The 17548-nt window shown below is 36.9% G+C and overlaps 1 protein-coding gene across 5 annotated transcripts in view; it reads left to right on the top strand.

The window, feature by feature from the left end:
* Positions 1–17548, top strand: part of PPP1R12A (protein phosphatase 1 regulatory subunit 12A) — a 128538-nt gene that overhangs the window by 77874 nt on the left and 33116 nt on the right. For all 5 annotated transcript variants that reach the window (XM_086610898.1, XM_086610897.1, XM_086610896.1 and 2 more), the window contains 7 exons: positions 2167–2241; positions 2689–2777; positions 2903–3060; positions 8449–8576; positions 11912–12127; positions 12962–13056; positions 16004–16126. In XM_086610898.1, coding sequence (XP_086467024.1) covers positions 2167–2241; positions 2689–2777; positions 2903–3060; positions 8449–8576; positions 11912–12127; positions 12962–13056; positions 16004–16126 — 884 coding nt within the window. The remainder of the gene's footprint in view (positions 1–2166; positions 2242–2688; positions 2778–2902; positions 3061–8448; positions 8577–11911; positions 12128–12961; positions 13057–16003; positions 16127–17548) is intronic.

The raw sequence follows: 17548 nt of genomic DNA, 5'->3' as shown, positions 1-17548 counted from the left end.
TTTAAAAATAAATTAGGAAAATAAGCAGAATACAGATGATGAATTAGCAAGTATTTACTCTATATAAGGGCAAAACTACTACTGCTTGAAAGTTTTCAGTCTTTGACACCTTTTTCTTCCTTAGAAATTGAGGTTGCTTATAATAAATCAATGAAATCTGGCATTAGATTTCAAATGGCTTCAACTGTTTCTGTATAACGCTTACAGAACTTCTGAATATCAGCTGTATAACTGTATTTTATATCAGGCAATCAAAAGCTGATGCAATTAATTTAAGCCAGTTTACCAAGTTATCTGTTAGACTTTTTACTAGGATCGTGAAAATGTGGAGGGTGACATTCCAGGGAGCACTCTCATGAAAGTGTGTTCAACTCAACTGAGGCAAGAATAAGAATAAAGAAGGTACAGAAAGATAGATGCTGTTTGATGTGGTATGTGGTCTTGTCTGTGCAAGCTAGGAAAGTTTTGCCTGTTGTGATCTTAAGTAAGCTAGTAAACATTTTTGCTTTTGGAGATACAAAGATTGAAAACTCTTTTGGATTTGGTTTCAGTTATAGGTGCTTAGCATCTCAGAGAACTCAGCCATTATTGTTTAGGCACTTGACTTCAGGTATTAACTTTTGTGGATTGGATTTAGATATGACCTTCCAACTACAACAGTTTTTTGCAAAGTGATTTTTGTGGTCGAGGTACGTCTAACTCATATATTTTGAAAATAAACCACTTAGCTACTTAAAAATAGAAGGCCAGATTAAAACCTGTAGTCATAATGCAAATATAACCTTGAGATGATTTTGTTGTTTAGTTTCCAGGTTAGTGCTGTATTATACTAAATGGAATAGTTCACGTGTCAGAGGACCTCAGGCTGGTTTGGGTAATGCTTGTTGAAAGGTGCACGTGCTTCTGCTGTATGGCCAGAAGTTTCATGGATGAGACAGTTAGTGGTTTGAAAGTCTATTCTTTCTAACCAGTTAGGATAGCCTTCACAGTGTAATTAGGAATAAGTTTGCCTTTAGTTAGCATTTCGAGAAATTGAAAGCAGACACAGTAAGCAGACACAAATATAAACACCTTTAATTATCTTTATAAGCTGCTGTGACCTCTTTTAAATGACAACTTGGTCTTTGTTGCTGATTATTGTTCAGAAGTACTTACTTGACTGATCTTGTCATGATCCTCCCAGCGTTTCAGTATGTCTGCCCAGCGTGTTGGTGCAGCTGCATTTATATGAGTGGATCTAGGACTTAGCCTAGATTCCAGCTGCCTTGTATTTGAATGTAAACTTCCAAATACTAAACATTGTCTTGCAGTATCAAAGTAAGTTAGGTGTTCTTTGTGAAACTATGTGAGCTTCAGCCCTTCTCATCTTCAAGTAGAGATGAAGAAAAGGAATTTTTGAACTCTTTACTGATTCAGACCTTAAAGATAGAGTCTCACGTCCTGTGGGCATCTGGTCTAGTCAAGAATTGCAGTGATTATGTAGATGTAAGATATGACAAGCTGACAGCATTACTCTTTGTTAATGAGTCACATGATGATCTGTTTATTCAATTCCATGTCCCATGGAAATCGTACACTAAGGGGGGAAAAGAACAAACAGTTTCAGCACATCTTCCCTAAAATGAAATGCAAAAATGTAAAATACAGTTTTGCTTTAAAAAATGTGAAAGCATGCCCACTTCAGTTTAGTATAGCCTGCTTAAATAATTTAAACTTTAAAAAATTGAAGCTGTATGCAATTGTCTGAGATGGACAGGATACTGAATTGTGCAGGATCCATCCGTACAACTGCCACTGGAATAGTTGTTTGGAGCTAGTATTATGAGAATCATATTCTTTCAATCTACTTTCTTTTTCTTGGTAGTTCTGTTTCCTTCAAAGGACAGCAAAATTTTATTGAAGTCATGTTTTTATCTCTTAAAAAACATGTTTACTCATCAGGTATAGATGTTTCTGTTTCAATTACCCCCAAAAGAGTAATATTGCAAAATTGTTTTCAACTGCTGACAGACTAACAGTTTGTAATAGAGCTTGGCTTATACTTTCTAATTTCTCTCTCTCAATGTGCTCCTTACCTGCATCATCATCATGTGATAAGGCGTCATAATCCATTAGATTTAAATTCTGCTGTACAATTATGTTATTTTACTTCTTCCCCTTCTCCAGGGGCAGACAGCATTCGATGTGGCAGATGAAGATATTCTAGGATATTTAGAAGAATTACAAAAGAAGCAGAATCTGGTAGGCCTTTTGCATATAAAAATATATATACACACACACACATATATATTTTATGCTTTATTATACATAAAAGTATGGTATACAGCTCAGAGCAGCATATAGATTAAAAACAAAGGTTTGATATGAGGCTTCAATTCACATAATGCCACAGTAATCTCAAAAGATCTTTTATGCCTTTACTTGGTCAATTATGGTGACCAAAAACCCTTGGAAGAAAGAAGGTGCTCTTCTACTTGCCTTGTCCAGTGGGCATTTTATGATCTGAAGCATCAGCAATGAGCAACTTGGAATAACAGTTTCTGAGATTTTAAAATTTTGAACTTTAACACTTTGAAAGCATATATGTATTCTAGTGTTTGTAGTAGTTGGAGATTTCCCTTGATTAGTGGTTGTGTCACACTGATACCATTTCATCAATTTAACTGCATCATTCTACATGTTTTGAAGCTTCATAGTGAAAAACGGGAAAAGAAATCTCCCCTAATTGAATCCACAGCCAACATGGATAATAATCAGACACAGAAAACATTCAAAAAGTAAGTAAACTAGGAAAAATGATAAGCCCTAAATAAAAAAGATTTACAAGCTGTCACAAAGTCCTAGTTGACAGGCTTAAGTAAATTTTACATGACTTACTAAGTGTTTTTCGTTTCAAATTCAGCAAGGAGACATTGATTATGGAGCAAGAAAAGAATGCATCTAGTATAGAGTCTCTGGAGCAGGAAAAAGCAGATGAGGAAGAAGAGGGAAAGAAGGATGAATCCAGTTGCTCTAGTGAAGAGGAGGAGGATGATGACTCAGAATCCGAAGCAGAGACGGGTACGTTGTTTGGAGTATTGTCTTTCTTTAAGTTTTTACTTTATGAATTTATTCATTTAATATCACATGATACAGAGTTAAGTATCTTAAGTTTCTCTTACTCTTCTGCATTTCACTAAGCTTCCAGTCATTTTAGAGGGGAGATTTAGATTGGATATGAGGAAGAAATTTTTCACTCAGAGGGTGGTGGGGCACTGGAACAGGTTGCCCAGAGAAGTTGTAGATGCCTCATCCCTGGAAGTGTTCAAGACCAGGTTGGACGAGGCTTTGGGCAACCTGGTGTAGTGGAGGGTTTCCTTGGCCATGGCAGGGAGGTTGGAACTAGATGATCTTTGAGATCGCTTCCAACCCTAACCATTCTATGATTTTAAAGCAAGTTTATGTATGTCTAAAGTCAAGTCAAAACAAAGATAGCAAACGGATTCTTTACCGATGGCTATTTAGGTTGAAGCTATTAACCTACTTATTTGATTGGCTACTTAACAATTGGTACTTCTAGTTCAATAGTTGGAATAATATAAACCTTAAGGTAGTGTGTCAGAAAACACTGAAGTTAAATGACCAAATCTGAAAGGAAGGCTTCATAGCAGTGGAACAGGTATAAAGATTGGAACAGCAGGAGTGCAAACATTTTAATTTGTTCTTGCTATCCTGAAGTAATTACCAGTTAATCTGGCAATCTTGGCTCAGGTATTCATAAAGTAATGGTGCATATATTTTCAGTGTGTACTGGAGTAAACTTTTAAAGGTGCTATTTCAGTGTTGACAGTTACTTCATATGCAACTTCATTTCAAGAGGAATGTTTGAAAAGTTTGGAATTGTATGCAAAGAAACATATGATGATCTTTAGGTCCCTCCCAACCCAAACCATTCTGTTATTCTATATTACACTGTACTTCTCTCTTTGATGGAAGCTGAGTCTTTTTTCTTGAACTATTATCAGAGTCTTAAAGCAAGTAATGAGGTAAGAACAGCATAGCACCTTCTTCTTTCAAATCAGAAAACAAATGTCAGACAATCAGTGTTTAAAGACGTGTTCAATCCTAATAAGGAATTTTAGAATTACAGTGCAGCAATATAATACATAGACATAGATGTTATTAGAAATATCTTGTTAATGTTTTATAGTTAAACTTTTTAAAATAAGTAACCCTTTTTGGTGAGCTGTCAATTCTCATTTTAAGGCATTCTTTTTAATCAGCTGAAAAGACAAGACTAAGGAGAGATTTTTAAAGCTAACCCATACATCATAAATATTTAATGCAGGCAGAAATAAAAATAAGTTGCAAAACCAAACTATTATGGTTTGATTATTTTTATATTTTAAAATAAACGAGCATTTCAGTGTTAAGCTGGAAAAAACGTCTGTCAAGCTTTGTAATTAGTCTTTCACCGTAGTATAACTTGCATCCCTTATTTAGAGTAACTGAGCTCTGATAATCAAACTCAAAACCCTTGTAATATGTAACATGTAGTAGTTTTCAGTCACTGAGCTAACTGTAATGTCTCCTGAGCTTTATTACTCTGGTAACTGTGTTCTCTTCGTTACCAGTAGATAGTTTGTGCCAGGAAAATTTGACTGTGACACAGGAATTAATTTGTATAAACTTTGGGGTTTTTAATATCAACAAGGTTTTATCATACTTTATTTGGCAAGCTAGACTTTAAGCTTTTCCCTGTAGAGCTACATCTCTAAATTCCAAGCTTGTACTTTCACTTGTTTCACATTATCCAGCTTAAGGTAGTTTTCTGGTGAAAAATCTTAAGATTATAAGGAGCATTCTGGTTGAAGAATATTTTAACAGTGTTCAATATTCTGAAATACTGAAAACTGTGATTTTTAGTCTATTAGGATATTTGAGGTGTTTGCCTAAAGCTTGTATTCTGTTTCATTGATTATGTGATTATTTGATTATTACAGTTTAAAACTAAATACATTTCCGTCTGTAAGACCAAGAAGGGAAATATGAATATGAAGATTGCATCTCCTAAAGGACAGGGAAACAAGCTGAAAAATAGAATTTTCAGCAGTTCAGTTTTTTTCACTTACCTTGTTAAGATCATTTAATGTTTTTTGAAAGTTGGTCAATATCAACTCAATCACACATATAACTATGATCTTGCTGTCCTTGAAATTATTTCAGACTACAGTTGTGAAAAATCTATTTTTCTCCTTCCATGCTTTCACTCCTGATAACTTCTTCTGTATATTTTGAAGCTGTTACTCATTTGCACGTTTCCAGCAGATCTGTCTGTGCATTGTGTCAAATCATACTGTTAGTCCTCATTGCCCTATTGAACTTTTTATCACCATGACCTAGAAGTTTACCACCATTTATTTTCACTTATATTTAAAAAAACCTTTCCATTAAGTGCACATTTAGTCATGTAAGCTGGTTCTTTTATTTTTGTATTTGTTTATTGCGTAAGTAATTGTTCAAAACTTCTATTCAGCTGAGTCCATAACTAAAAGAAGTGTGTAACAGCAATGCCATTAATTATACAATTTACAATAATAAGTTGGTATGTTGCTGAATGTGAACGTTAGATATGAGAACATTGTATGAAAACATTGCATACTTTCTAAATTAACTACTCCTGTGCTGTATGGGTAATGTAGACATAAATGTATGTTTATAGTAGGGCCAAAACCAACGCGAATTGAACCTCACATTGCTGCATACTGCACAGATAGGATGTAGCATCCTACTCTAAAAAATATGCAATTTGAACAGGTGAAACAGAGATTATGAAGCTCAAGCAAGTGCAGCGACAGCAGTTGTTGTATCACAACTGTGACATTTTCTGTATGCTTGTGTAAGAGAGGTTAAGGTACACAAACAAAGAACAGAGGAGGAAATGTGGACAGGAACGACAAAGCAGGTGATGTTAGAGCAGGTGGTCAGTAGGTAGGAAAAACAAGGGACAAAGCATGAATGAAGTAAAATGAAAGTCAGAGCTCTGAAAGGCAAGTCTCTGCCTCAGCTCATTCTACTGACCAGAATCCCTGGCTGGATTCTCTGTGCAGTAAATTATTTCTTTGCATTCAACACACACAGTTATCCAAGAATCAATGTTTTACTTTGATTTAGCAGCTTCTGTAGTTCAAATTAACTATTACATGCATACCTGCTACTATTAAATTTTTACAGTCGTTAGCCATCTGCTAAAATATAGAATCACAGAATCGTAGAATGGTTAGGGTTGGAAAGGACCTCAAAGATCATCTAGTTCCAACTCCTCTGCCATGGGCAGGGAAACCCTCCACTACACCAGGTTGCTCAAAGCCTCATCCAACCTGGTCTTGAACACTTCCAGGGATGGGGCATCTACAACTTCTCTGGGCAACCTGTTCCAGTGCCTCACCACCCTCTGAGTGAAAAATTTCTTCCTTATATGTAATCTAAATCTGCCCTCTTTCAGTTTAAATCCATTGCCCCTTGTCCTATCACTACATGCCCTTGTAAAAGGTCCCTCTCCAGCTTTCCTGTAGGCCCCCTCTAAGTACTGGAAAGCTGCTATAAGATCACCCCGGAGCCTTCTCTTCTCCAGGCTGAAGAACCCCAACTCTCTCAGCCTGTCTTCATAGGAGAGGTGCTCCAGCCCTCGAATCATCTTCGTGGCCCTCCTCTGGATTCGTTCCAGTAGCTCCATGTTCTTCTTCTGTTGGGGGCCTCAGAGCTGAACACAGTGTTCCAGGTGGGGTCTTACAAGAGCAGAGTAGAGGGGCAGAATCACCTCCCTTGACCTGCTGGCCACACTTCTTTTGGTGCAGCCCAGGATATGATTTGCTTTCTGGGCTGCCAGCGCACATTGCCAGCTCATGTTGAGCTTCTCATCCACCAGCACTCCCAAGTCCTTTCCTCAGGGCTGCTCTCAATCCATTCTCTGCCCAGCCTGTTCTTATGCTTGGGATTGCCACGACCCACGTGCAGGACTTTGCACTTGGCCTTGTTGAACTTCATTAGGTTCTCACAGGCCCACCTCTCCAGCCTGCCAAGGTCCCTCTGGATGGTTCCCTCCAGCATGTCCACAGCAGCACACAGCTTGGTGTCATCTGCAAACTTGCTGAGGGTGCACTCGATCCCACTGTCCATGTCACCGACAAAGATGTTAAATAGCACTGGCCCCAGTACTGACCCCTGAGGAACACTACTTGTCACTGGTCTCCACTTGAACATTGAACCGTTGACCACAACTCTTTGAGTGCAATCATCCAGCCAATTCCTTATCCACCGAGTGGTCCATTCATCAAATCCATGTCTTTCCAGTTTAGAGACAAGGATGTCATGTGGGACAGCGTCAAATGCTTTGGACCAGTCCTGGTAGACTATGTCAGTTGCTCTTCCTTTATCCATCAGTGCTGTAACTTCATCATAGAAGGCCACCAAATCAGTCAGGGAGGATTTGCCTGAAAAAAATGAAACCATTTGCCTGAAGCCATGTTGGCTGTCACCAATCACCTCCTTATTTTCTGTGTGCCTTAGCATAGTCGCCAGGAGGATCTGCTCCATGATGTTGCCGGGCACAGAGGTGAGACTGACTGGCCTGTAGTTCCCTGGGTCTTCTTTTTTTCCCTTTTTAAAGATGGGGGCTATGTTTCTCCTTTTTCAGTCAGTGGGAACTTCACCAGACTGCCATGACTTTTCAAATATGATGGATAACAGTTTAGCAACTTCCATCTGCCAGTTCTTCAGGACCCATAGATGCATCTCATCAGGTCCCGTAGACTTGTGCACCTTCAGGTTCTTTAGATGGTCTCAAACCATGATCTTCTCCTACAGTGGGCAGTTTTTCATTCTCCCAGTCTCTGCCTTTGCTTTCTGTGACTCGGGCTGTGCAGCTGGAGCTCTTGGCAGTGAAGACTGAGGCAAAGTCCTTGAGAACCTCAGCCTTCTTCATATTGCGGGTAGCCAGTCCCCCATTTCCTTCCGGAGAGGGCCTACGTTTTCCCTATAGGCTGTCTGGGCAGGCTGTGGAATCTCTGTCTCGAGATTTTCAAGACCTGACTCATTGAAGCCCTGAGCAACCTGGTCTGTGTGCAATATTGACCCTGGTTGGAGCAGGAGTTTGAATTAGGTGACCTCCTGAGGTCACTTTCAAGCTGAATGATTTTGTGGTTCTCTCTCTGTATCTCTTGAGTGTTTAACACTTGCTGAGTAACAAAAGAAGAAAAGTTAAATGCATAAGCATTAGGGAAGACAGATGGACCTGACTAAGACACAGATTGGGAACGAAGGGGAAAACACTCAGGAGTGAATAAATAAAAAAATGCTGTTGAGAAAGTTGACTGTGAAACTTGTTCAAGAGAAATTCAACTCTGTGTCACATTACTGAAGAAATTGTGAATGAAAAATGAAAATTAAAATCTTGTAAATCTTTTGCAGATAAGACCAAAACCTTGGCAGCTGTAACTAATAATTCAAATACCACAAGTACACAATCAGCATCAGTAGCTGTGACAGCACCTTCAGTAGCTGGTGGCCAAGGGGCACCTACATCACCTGTTAAGAAGGTAAAATAAAATACTTTTCTCATGATTTTAGATTTCTGTTCTGTGTAAGCATACATTTTTTGATTCTTGTATAAAAAGTGGATTGAGTTACCCAGTGAATTGATGAAAATATGCAGAGATTCCTAAAATATTTTGTGTTTTTCTGCAGAAAATGTTTCATTTTTTAAATATTTTGAGTGGTTTTGATTCTAAACAGGGGTCTAAAATAGAGAACTATGAAATAGCTGAACGTAAGATCCTTTTAAAAAAAGAAAAAATCTGTTGCACAGTGACTGGAGTTCTTGGTTTCTTTGAAGCTGGACTTCATTTTTGAAAGTCTTTTCTATGCCAGACTCCTCCACAATTTTTAGAAACTACAATTCTAGTGTCTCTCTGTGCCTGTATTTGTGATGCATTTAAGGCAGAGGAGGCAGATGTGAGTAAGGTGCTTTCAGGAGTCATTAGAAGCATTCAGCTAGTACTTAGGTGCAGAAGTTGAAAATGATACTTGAAATAAGAATTAGAAAGTGCTGTAGATCCCAGCCCTGATTACAATGTGGTTAAGACCTCATGGAGAGCTGGAAAATTGGGACACATGATTTATTCAATGCACAGCTCAAAACCACACCTAGCAAAGCCATATTGTATGCAGGAAGCTTTTTACAGCTTGATGTGAAAAGTTAATTGGAATGAATTTTAGTTTTGCAGGGAGGATATGTATGCCTGTGGCAAAAAAAATACCATCAGAAGATGATATACAAGTGAAACTTTTGGAATATCTAACCAAACTGAGTAGTAAGCCAGTAAGGCTTCCTTTGTCAATCATTACAACTTTTCTATACACATCATAATCAAAGTGTATCCCTCTAGTGATGCTTCTGGTAAGCGTGTTCAGGAGAAATGGTAGCCATGATCTGCTGAAGCTGCAGTAGAGAGAGAAGACATACTGCTGGGCGAATAGTATGCCTTGTATTTAGCTACCAGGAGCTTATTGGAGTTATGCTTTATATTCACGATAAAACCTAATGATGATTCATTTTGCAAAGTATACTTTAAAGTAGCAGATGCAGGGAATGTATTGCCCAACTGCATCATATTATATGATACTGTACAATAGGGCTGGTCTGGATCACAAGAGCTGCTTTACAAAAATTATTGTGACTGATGCCCACAAGATTTATCTAAGAAAACATGAGAGCGAAAGGGAATTGTGGTCAGGAATGACTACTGTTTTCTCTCACTGAGCTGTGTGAAGCTGGACAGACAGCTAGATTCCATGGTGATCTTGAGACATTAATCTAAACAGTTCCTCCTGACTCAGTAAGGAATTATGGTTCCCTGTCATGGGAGCTGCATTTGCATTGCTCAGGAGCTGCACAGAACTCAAGAACCACAAGTTCTCCACACAAACCATAGCAAATGCATGAGGGAGGGAAGACATTATAATTGCTGGTTTGCTAACTGTGCCTGACTGGAATGAGTTCAAAAATAGAGTGAGAATTTTACTGCAAGGAAATAAGCCTACTTTATATAGTTTATTTTTTGAAATCACTTCAGTAATACAAGCATTGGTGACAGTTGGGCGGTTTAACCAATGTGCTCGCCACCCACTTTTTTTACTGCAGTAATTGTCTTTGCACACTGGAGATTCTAATATATCTAACACTTCAAACACTTCGTTTTTCTTGTCATTGTCTGAACTTCATCTTGAAGTCAAAAGTTTCCTAGCTTGTCCCTTCCAATCAATTTATTTCATATTATGCAAAAGCCTTCTAAGCTGTATGACCTCCAGCAATAGCACATTACCAAATTTTTACTAGCTGAGGTGTGGCTTGATATTCCAGAGTTGAATGATCAATTAGACATAATTTTTTGGTGTGTGATTAAATGACGATGTATGGGGGTGAAGAAACTTTTATAAGAAGAAATAAGTACAATTTTAAGCTGAATGATAACCTTTTATGCATCATTAATACATTGACATTTAGTTTGTTCTAGTTTTATTATGCAGTTATTAATGACTTATCTTTTGGTCTTAAAGGGAAAAGATGCAGGTTAAAAGTAAACTGTAGTTATCTTTCTAATAAGATATGTGAAAAATTCAGGGCCTTCTATAGCTACAAAATAAATGCACATTTATATCAAGACTAATCATCTTGTATCATGGCACGTACACGTGATCTAGAGAAGCAGTTGCAGGCCATATCAATGAACAAAAAGTCTTAAATTGTTTTTACTAATGAAGGTAAACCAGCACTCTGTGTAAGATCTTGCACCTATTCTTGCACCTGCCTTTTCAGGTTTGCACCATCTGTGCTACTGCAGCTACTCCTCTGCGTTTACAACATAGATGACCAAACCATATGTTGTTCACAAGTGGTGCAGATGCAGTGCAGTAAGCTTGAATTTGGGTTTTCTTCAGTCTGTATGGCATTGAGTGGTGCTCCTTTCTTCCTGAGGGTGCTTGAGTAAGGCGAGATTGGGAGAGAAGGTATGGGTTTGATAGCTAAGCTAGCATGGGATGCGATTAAGGGATATGTGATGTGATAAGAAGGTAAGAGGTATGTTAGTGTCAATCTTCTAGTATTCTCAACCATACAAGGATTTAGGCCATGAACTTTGTTAGGTCAGCAGCCTTTCTGTCCTCTTGTGCAAACTGTAGTTCTGTCTCTGAATTAGCTAAACATGCTGTGTTGTGTTTAATAAGAATCTATTACTAAGGTTTTAATTCTCTTACTGCTTTTTGGTATTTTCTGCTGTAATGAAGAGCTGCATAACATAAACCTAGGAACAAACTATGTGGTTTTAAAACAACCTCTTGTTTCTATTTTCCATTCTTTCAATCTTGGTCTTTGTCTTGTCTTAATTGACTTCAGTATGATTTCATTCCTCCTGTCATGCCTGTCGTGGAGTCAGTAGATCCTGCATCATGGAGGCAGGGCTTGCGCAAAACTGGCATTGTTCTTGTGCCCAATAAGGGTGAAAAATCTATGGTGAGGTTCTGGTGTGCACAGGTTTGTGTACAGGTTGCAAAATAACCTATTTAATCAAAAAGTTGATACTGGATTTGCATGTTTCTAAGTTTGCATCTCATGATCACAGTGTGTATTACACAGTGTGGATTTTTCTAAGCTAACTTTTAGAGGAGTAGTATACCTTGACCAGTCTTACCTTTCTTATCTCATTAACTAATTTAAGAGAAGAGTGTGTAGATTGTCTCTCACCACAACTCCCCAGCGAATTCAACACTTCTATGATTATTAAAAACAGTTGTCTTCTCAAATCTCTGCAAGGAGCATGAACTATCACAGGTAATGTAAATTAATAATGTAAATTCATTTACATGTGTTTTATAGTTTCCAACATCTACAACCAAGGTTTCTCCCAAAGAAGAAGAGAGGAAAGATGAATCTCCTGCTTCGTGGAGGTTATGTCTTAGAAAAACTGGTAGTTATGGTGCACTTGCAGAGATTACTGCTTCCAAAGAAGCTCAGAAAGAAAAGGACTCTGCAGGTGTTATGCGTTCTGCTTCAAGTCCTAGACTTTCCTCTTCATTGGACAACAAAGAAAAGGTAATTTTTTTCAGTGTGAAGCAACATTTTGAGGAACTGATCTGCCTTACTTAGTATAAATGTTTATGATGTATTGTACAAGTACAGTAAGAGAAGTAAGACATTCTCTGTAGACTGTGCTACACATCGATTCTTTACCAAAGTTCCAAAAAGTTAAATTATGCAGCTTCTGTGTAATCTCTTTAAAAGCGTAGGATGCACCTTCATTGTCTGATGACCTGGTACATAGGTCTGGGGCTTTTCCCTTTTTGGGACTTGCAATGCTAGTAGTAGTTTAGCTATCAAACCCATACCTTCTGAAGAGGTTTGATAATTTTGACATTGCTTGGAAAGTGATGTTGAAAGAATCTTATAAAAAAAGAGTTGCTTTTTGTGTTCCATAGTAATTTTTTATTTACAAAAATTTAGTTCTATAATTAAACATGAATATGCTGAACCAAGCAAAGGACTAATTTGGAACAGGTAACTGAACAATATAGAATTTGTGATTCTGTTTCAAGTACAGATGTTTAAATACTTTCAGAATTAAGAATAATACCATACCATACTATAGTATACTAAAATACTAAAACAGTTGCTTTCAGTAATCAGTGTTGAAATTGTACTACAGCAAAGCAGAAAAAAAGATAAATCAAGTCACTTACATCACTAGAATGAAAACGTAAACAGTTTGCTTTTCCCATTGTAGTCCTTCTGATATTTAACTAAAGCTTAAAACTCATTTGTATAACTGAGTCACAATAAATACAGCTGAAGTTGTCGTAATGATGATTTTCTAGCCAATTTCAGTATCGTCAGTAATGGTAAATTAATAAAAAAAAATGTGTCTTTCAGGAGAAAGATGGAAAAGGAACTCGACTTGCATATGTTGCACCTACAATACCAAGACGACTGGCCAGTACCTCTGACATTGACGAAAAAGAAAACAGGTGACTCTAAAGTTGTAGTTTCTGTTAAATATGAAATTCCTCGATTTTAGAGAGGCTGACATACTTACAGATTTTAAGACAATGCTAATTTGTAGCATTATCCACTGCTATACCTTATGCTAATCTGCAGGGTAATCCAATTCCTGAAGGTTTTTGATCTTTTAAATTATGATAACCCTTTTTAAAATCTAGATTATTATATGACAACAGCAGAACTGGGCAATGAATGTTGTCTTTTTAGGGGAGAAAATAAATAAAATCTAAAATATGAAGTCATCAACTTGAAGCTACTGAAAGGTGCTAAAAGCATTTGACTGCTTTGTCTGGAGCCATTATTTTGATAATAATAAAATGCTGTGTTTCTTACAGTCTTTGCTTAAAACCATATTGTGCCGCAGTAATGACTTACAAAAATCATAGTGAAGTTATAAAAGCAATTATTCTATTTTTCTTGTGTACACGTTGACCTTTCATCTTCTTTTGGAGATTTTTACATTCTTTGCTGATATTTCTTCTGTAGCTTTCAGAATAAAAGAAACAAAAAGTTTAGGTGCATAGGACTGTTACCTGTTAGGATTTGGGGTAGATTAATGGCCTATTTACATTGTCAGAACTTCCCATTTTTCACTTACCTCCTTTGTTGAGGTTGTACTCAGATATTTTCTTGAGTTAATATAGAATGCATTCTACAATAGTTAGTAGTCTCCCTCATGTCTTGTTTCTGTTGGATCGTATCTAGATAGCTAAATGTTGGATGACCTGAACTGAAAATCATCTCATTGCTCAAAATGTGCTATTATAATCGTTGTCTATAAGGCTGATAAATCTCCTTAATGTCTGAAGAGGAGCTTCTTTGTTGCTGCTCTTGAGAATGGTTAATTTCAGGGTGATCACAAGATAAATACTGGCTTTTCTTATGCTTGCAGAATGCTGTTGCCTAAGTTTAGTCTCTGGGTGACAAATTCTGTTTTGAAACAGGGATATTCCAGCTCTCATGGTCCCCTGAAGTTCACCTTAGTTTGTTAAGATCTCTCAGATTACTTGGCCAGAATTTTTTAATCTGGCTATATAATCTGAACGTTTAATTTCTGTAACAGGGGTGGAGTTTCTGTTTGTGCTTATCATTCTCTGGAGTACTGTATTCTTTGAGACTGAGTTTGTCAGTTTTGATTTGTTTATAAGAGACATAATTTTTTCAATTTTTTTTTTTTTTGAGATCTTCTTAAAAGCTCTTGTTCTCTAGAAGTGCCGTAACTGGATGATAACTTAAGATTGAGATAAATACTTAATTGAAATTTTACTTCTTGGAAGTTGTTATTGCTTGTAACAAAGGGATTAAATTTTACTTCAGTGTTAAGGTTTATTTGTCTTAAACATCATGGCTTATTCACAGTCACAGTTCCAAAAGTGGGTATCCACAATAGCATGTTTTTCCTCATATACATTAGGTGAACTCGGTTCATTGTTCTCATTAGTCGCACTGCTGACCAAACAATTCACCTGAGAAGTTTCTGCATTCTGCTTTTAGGCTAACCTGTTTAGGCACCAATACTTTGCCTAGTGTATGATGTGGCAGACAACCCAGGTTACTTACTTAAAGCTGTAAGAGATTTTTGACGTTTAGTCTGACCTTCTTTACATGTAGAATTTAACCATCTGCCCTATAGGTACCTTAATGAATTGTTAAGGTTTCTGCCTTTTTCCCAGATCTCTGACCTTGTTGCTTAGCTTGATGCTGGGTTCATGTTCTACCTGTCTGAACACCTGCTTGTCTAGCTTATCAATGACGTAGTGTAATCCAGCTAACATCCTACTGTGAGTAATGGAAAAGACTTCAAGATGAATCCAGCTGGGCTTTTAGGTTAACATCTCAGGCTTCCAGCCTCAGTTGAGTAGCCAATGCTACAGCAGAAGTGCTGGCAAAGTGAAACCTTCTGTAATTATAAAAAATTTCTCAGGCACCAGGAACTTTCTGTGGTAGATAATATCTGAGAATTTGTGTTTGCTTTGGTGATAAGAGATAACACTGCACATTGGCCCGTGTTTGATCCTTTGCTAAAGTTGTTTCCAACAATGGAAGTGGTAACATACGTTTTTGTGCAAAAAGAGGTACATTCTGAAGGCCAAAGGTATCTGAACATAAACTACATCTTTAAAAAATTGTGGTTTATTTTCCCTCACACACCTGGTTGCATTTTATGTATAGTTTTGTGAAAGACATTTTTTTTTCTTCCTTCTATCTGAACTTTACTTCAAATCTTGAGCTGACATTTTTATTAGGAAATCAGGTTTTTGAATCTCTCTATCATTTTTCAGGGAGTTTTTCTAAGTAGATTTTTCCAAGGTAAATTCTTGCTGCTATAAACTACAACAAGAGGCTGGAAAGTGCTTATGACTAAAGTAACATCAGCTAGTGATACATGACAGGCCACTCAAGAATGGCTACTGCAAGACTGTTTGCACTAGTCTACAGTATCATGACTTCTACAGGCTAGTCAGCTTTTCAACTTCTTGTAACATCCAAGAATGAAAAAAAACATGAAAACAATTTCTAAAATACCCGAGAACTTTTCCCTTTACTGCACTGGATAATCTCAGGAGCAAACAGAAAAGCCTCTTGTTCCTTCTTTGAGCAAAAGAAAGCCAACGATGGTCACGGATAAAAGCTGGTGGTTGATTTCCTGATGATTAAATCCTCTTCAGCAGTTTTTCTTTTGATGCTGCTTTTTTGTTACATTTCTAACAGCGTTAGCATGAATGTAGTATTTTTCCACAGGAGCTTGAAAATGATTGTCCATAAAGGTCATTTTATTCCTCTTCTGCATGGTTTTGTTTATTTTAAGTGTGTTATACGGAGTTTTAATCTTTAATTTGAAACTCCTTTTCAACTCACATCAAGAACAACCTTCTTTAATACAAGTTTGATAAAGCAAAATCTTTTTTACAGGGACTTGTCTGCTAGCTCAATACGTGGGGGCAGTTCCTACACCAGGAGAAAATGGGAGGAAGATGTCAAGAAAAACAGTTTGAATGAAGGTCCTACATCATTAAACACGAGTTATCAAAGAAGGTGTGGGATTTCCTCTTATCTTTTTTTTTTTTTTATCAAAATAAGCTTACAAATTAAAATAAACAAATTAAGTACTGAATCACTTTGTAAGGACAGTTTAAAATTGAATGATGATGTGTTTAAATGTTGTTCAGACTAATTGTGAAGTACATACTCCTGCTGATGCAATGTTCATGCTGATTTAAAGCTACACCATTTTTACTGTCTTAGAGTGTTGCTGCAACTGCTATATAATTAAACATTATATGCTCCCTTTTTCCTATTGTTTATTTCAGTTTGAGGTTCATTTGACTCTTTCCAGGTTGGTTCAGTAGCCGAAGTTAACTATTGTAAATGTTGGAATGGAAGAAATTCTGCTAGATATCTGAAAAGGGGAAAAATACTGTCTTTTGAATTTTGGTTTTGCATGACAGTATCAGAGGTCTTGGACTGCTCTCCATAATGGTAGATTATAGCCACACCTACTTTGAGTATTAGCATCGTAGAACGCACACGTAAAACTAACTTGAATGCAAAGTAAATGATAATTAATATGAAAATAATTAGGTGTGTGTGGTTCCTATCTTGCAGGATTTTCTCAGAAGGAATCATATCCTGCAAATATATGCATGATTAACTTTACTCCATCATGTAGTTTCAGCATAGCTATTTGAGTAAAGTTCTTATTTGGAATTAGTGGAGCAATAAATATCTAAAATGAATAGATGAAAAGACAAGAATGTCATTCAGGCAGCTAAGCTGCATATTGATATGTGCTGATGATGTACATGGTGATGGCTGCTTAACTTGTTTTTTTGTCTTGGCATTGATGTTGTCAGTGGCATGTAATAAGGCTGTTTCATACAGAATAATACATCTTTCATCTTTGTTAACCTCCTGCCTTAAAAGAAAAATCAATTTTTGTAACTTTAGGTGTAGGAAAGATGTTGCACAGATTTCCTGTTCTGGATGGAAAATATCGGCAATTGATACATGAGAACAATCTTTGCATGTTAGTTTTTATCAATATTTATGCTCCAGTCTTCAAACAAAACATACTCATCACTTTCAAATCGCATGTGGTGCTTTAATGGTGTGTTTCCTTAGTAATTTTTGTACAAGTATTTTTTCTGTATCATTTTAGAATTGATAGTAATAGAAAAAATGATCAATTGCAGAACGACAAAGAAGCATCTTTCCTTAAATCTTTTGCATTTAGTAATATGATGCTCTGTCTGCCCTAACTGTGGATTCTGAAGTTTAGTAATGGGCAAACATCCTGATTTGGTAATGCAAAACTTGTTCAGCCAGAACCAATGAATAAAAATGTGGAAACCACTGAATCTTCTTTACAACTTAAAGAGCAAAGGAAAAACATGAGTGGGAGGTTAATTCTTCTGGGAATGATTAAAGTTTATAAAAAACCTAAGCAGTACATTTAAG

Source organism: Tauraco erythrolophus, chromosome 4 (genome assembly GCF_009769465.1).
Source record: "Tauraco erythrolophus isolate bTauEry1 chromosome 4, bTauEry1.pri, whole genome shotgun sequence".
In the NCBI taxonomy this organism is placed as follows: domain Eukaryota; kingdom Metazoa; phylum Chordata; class Aves; order Musophagiformes; family Musophagidae; genus Tauraco; species Tauraco erythrolophus.
This window is presented reverse-complemented; position numbering and strand designations above follow the sequence as displayed.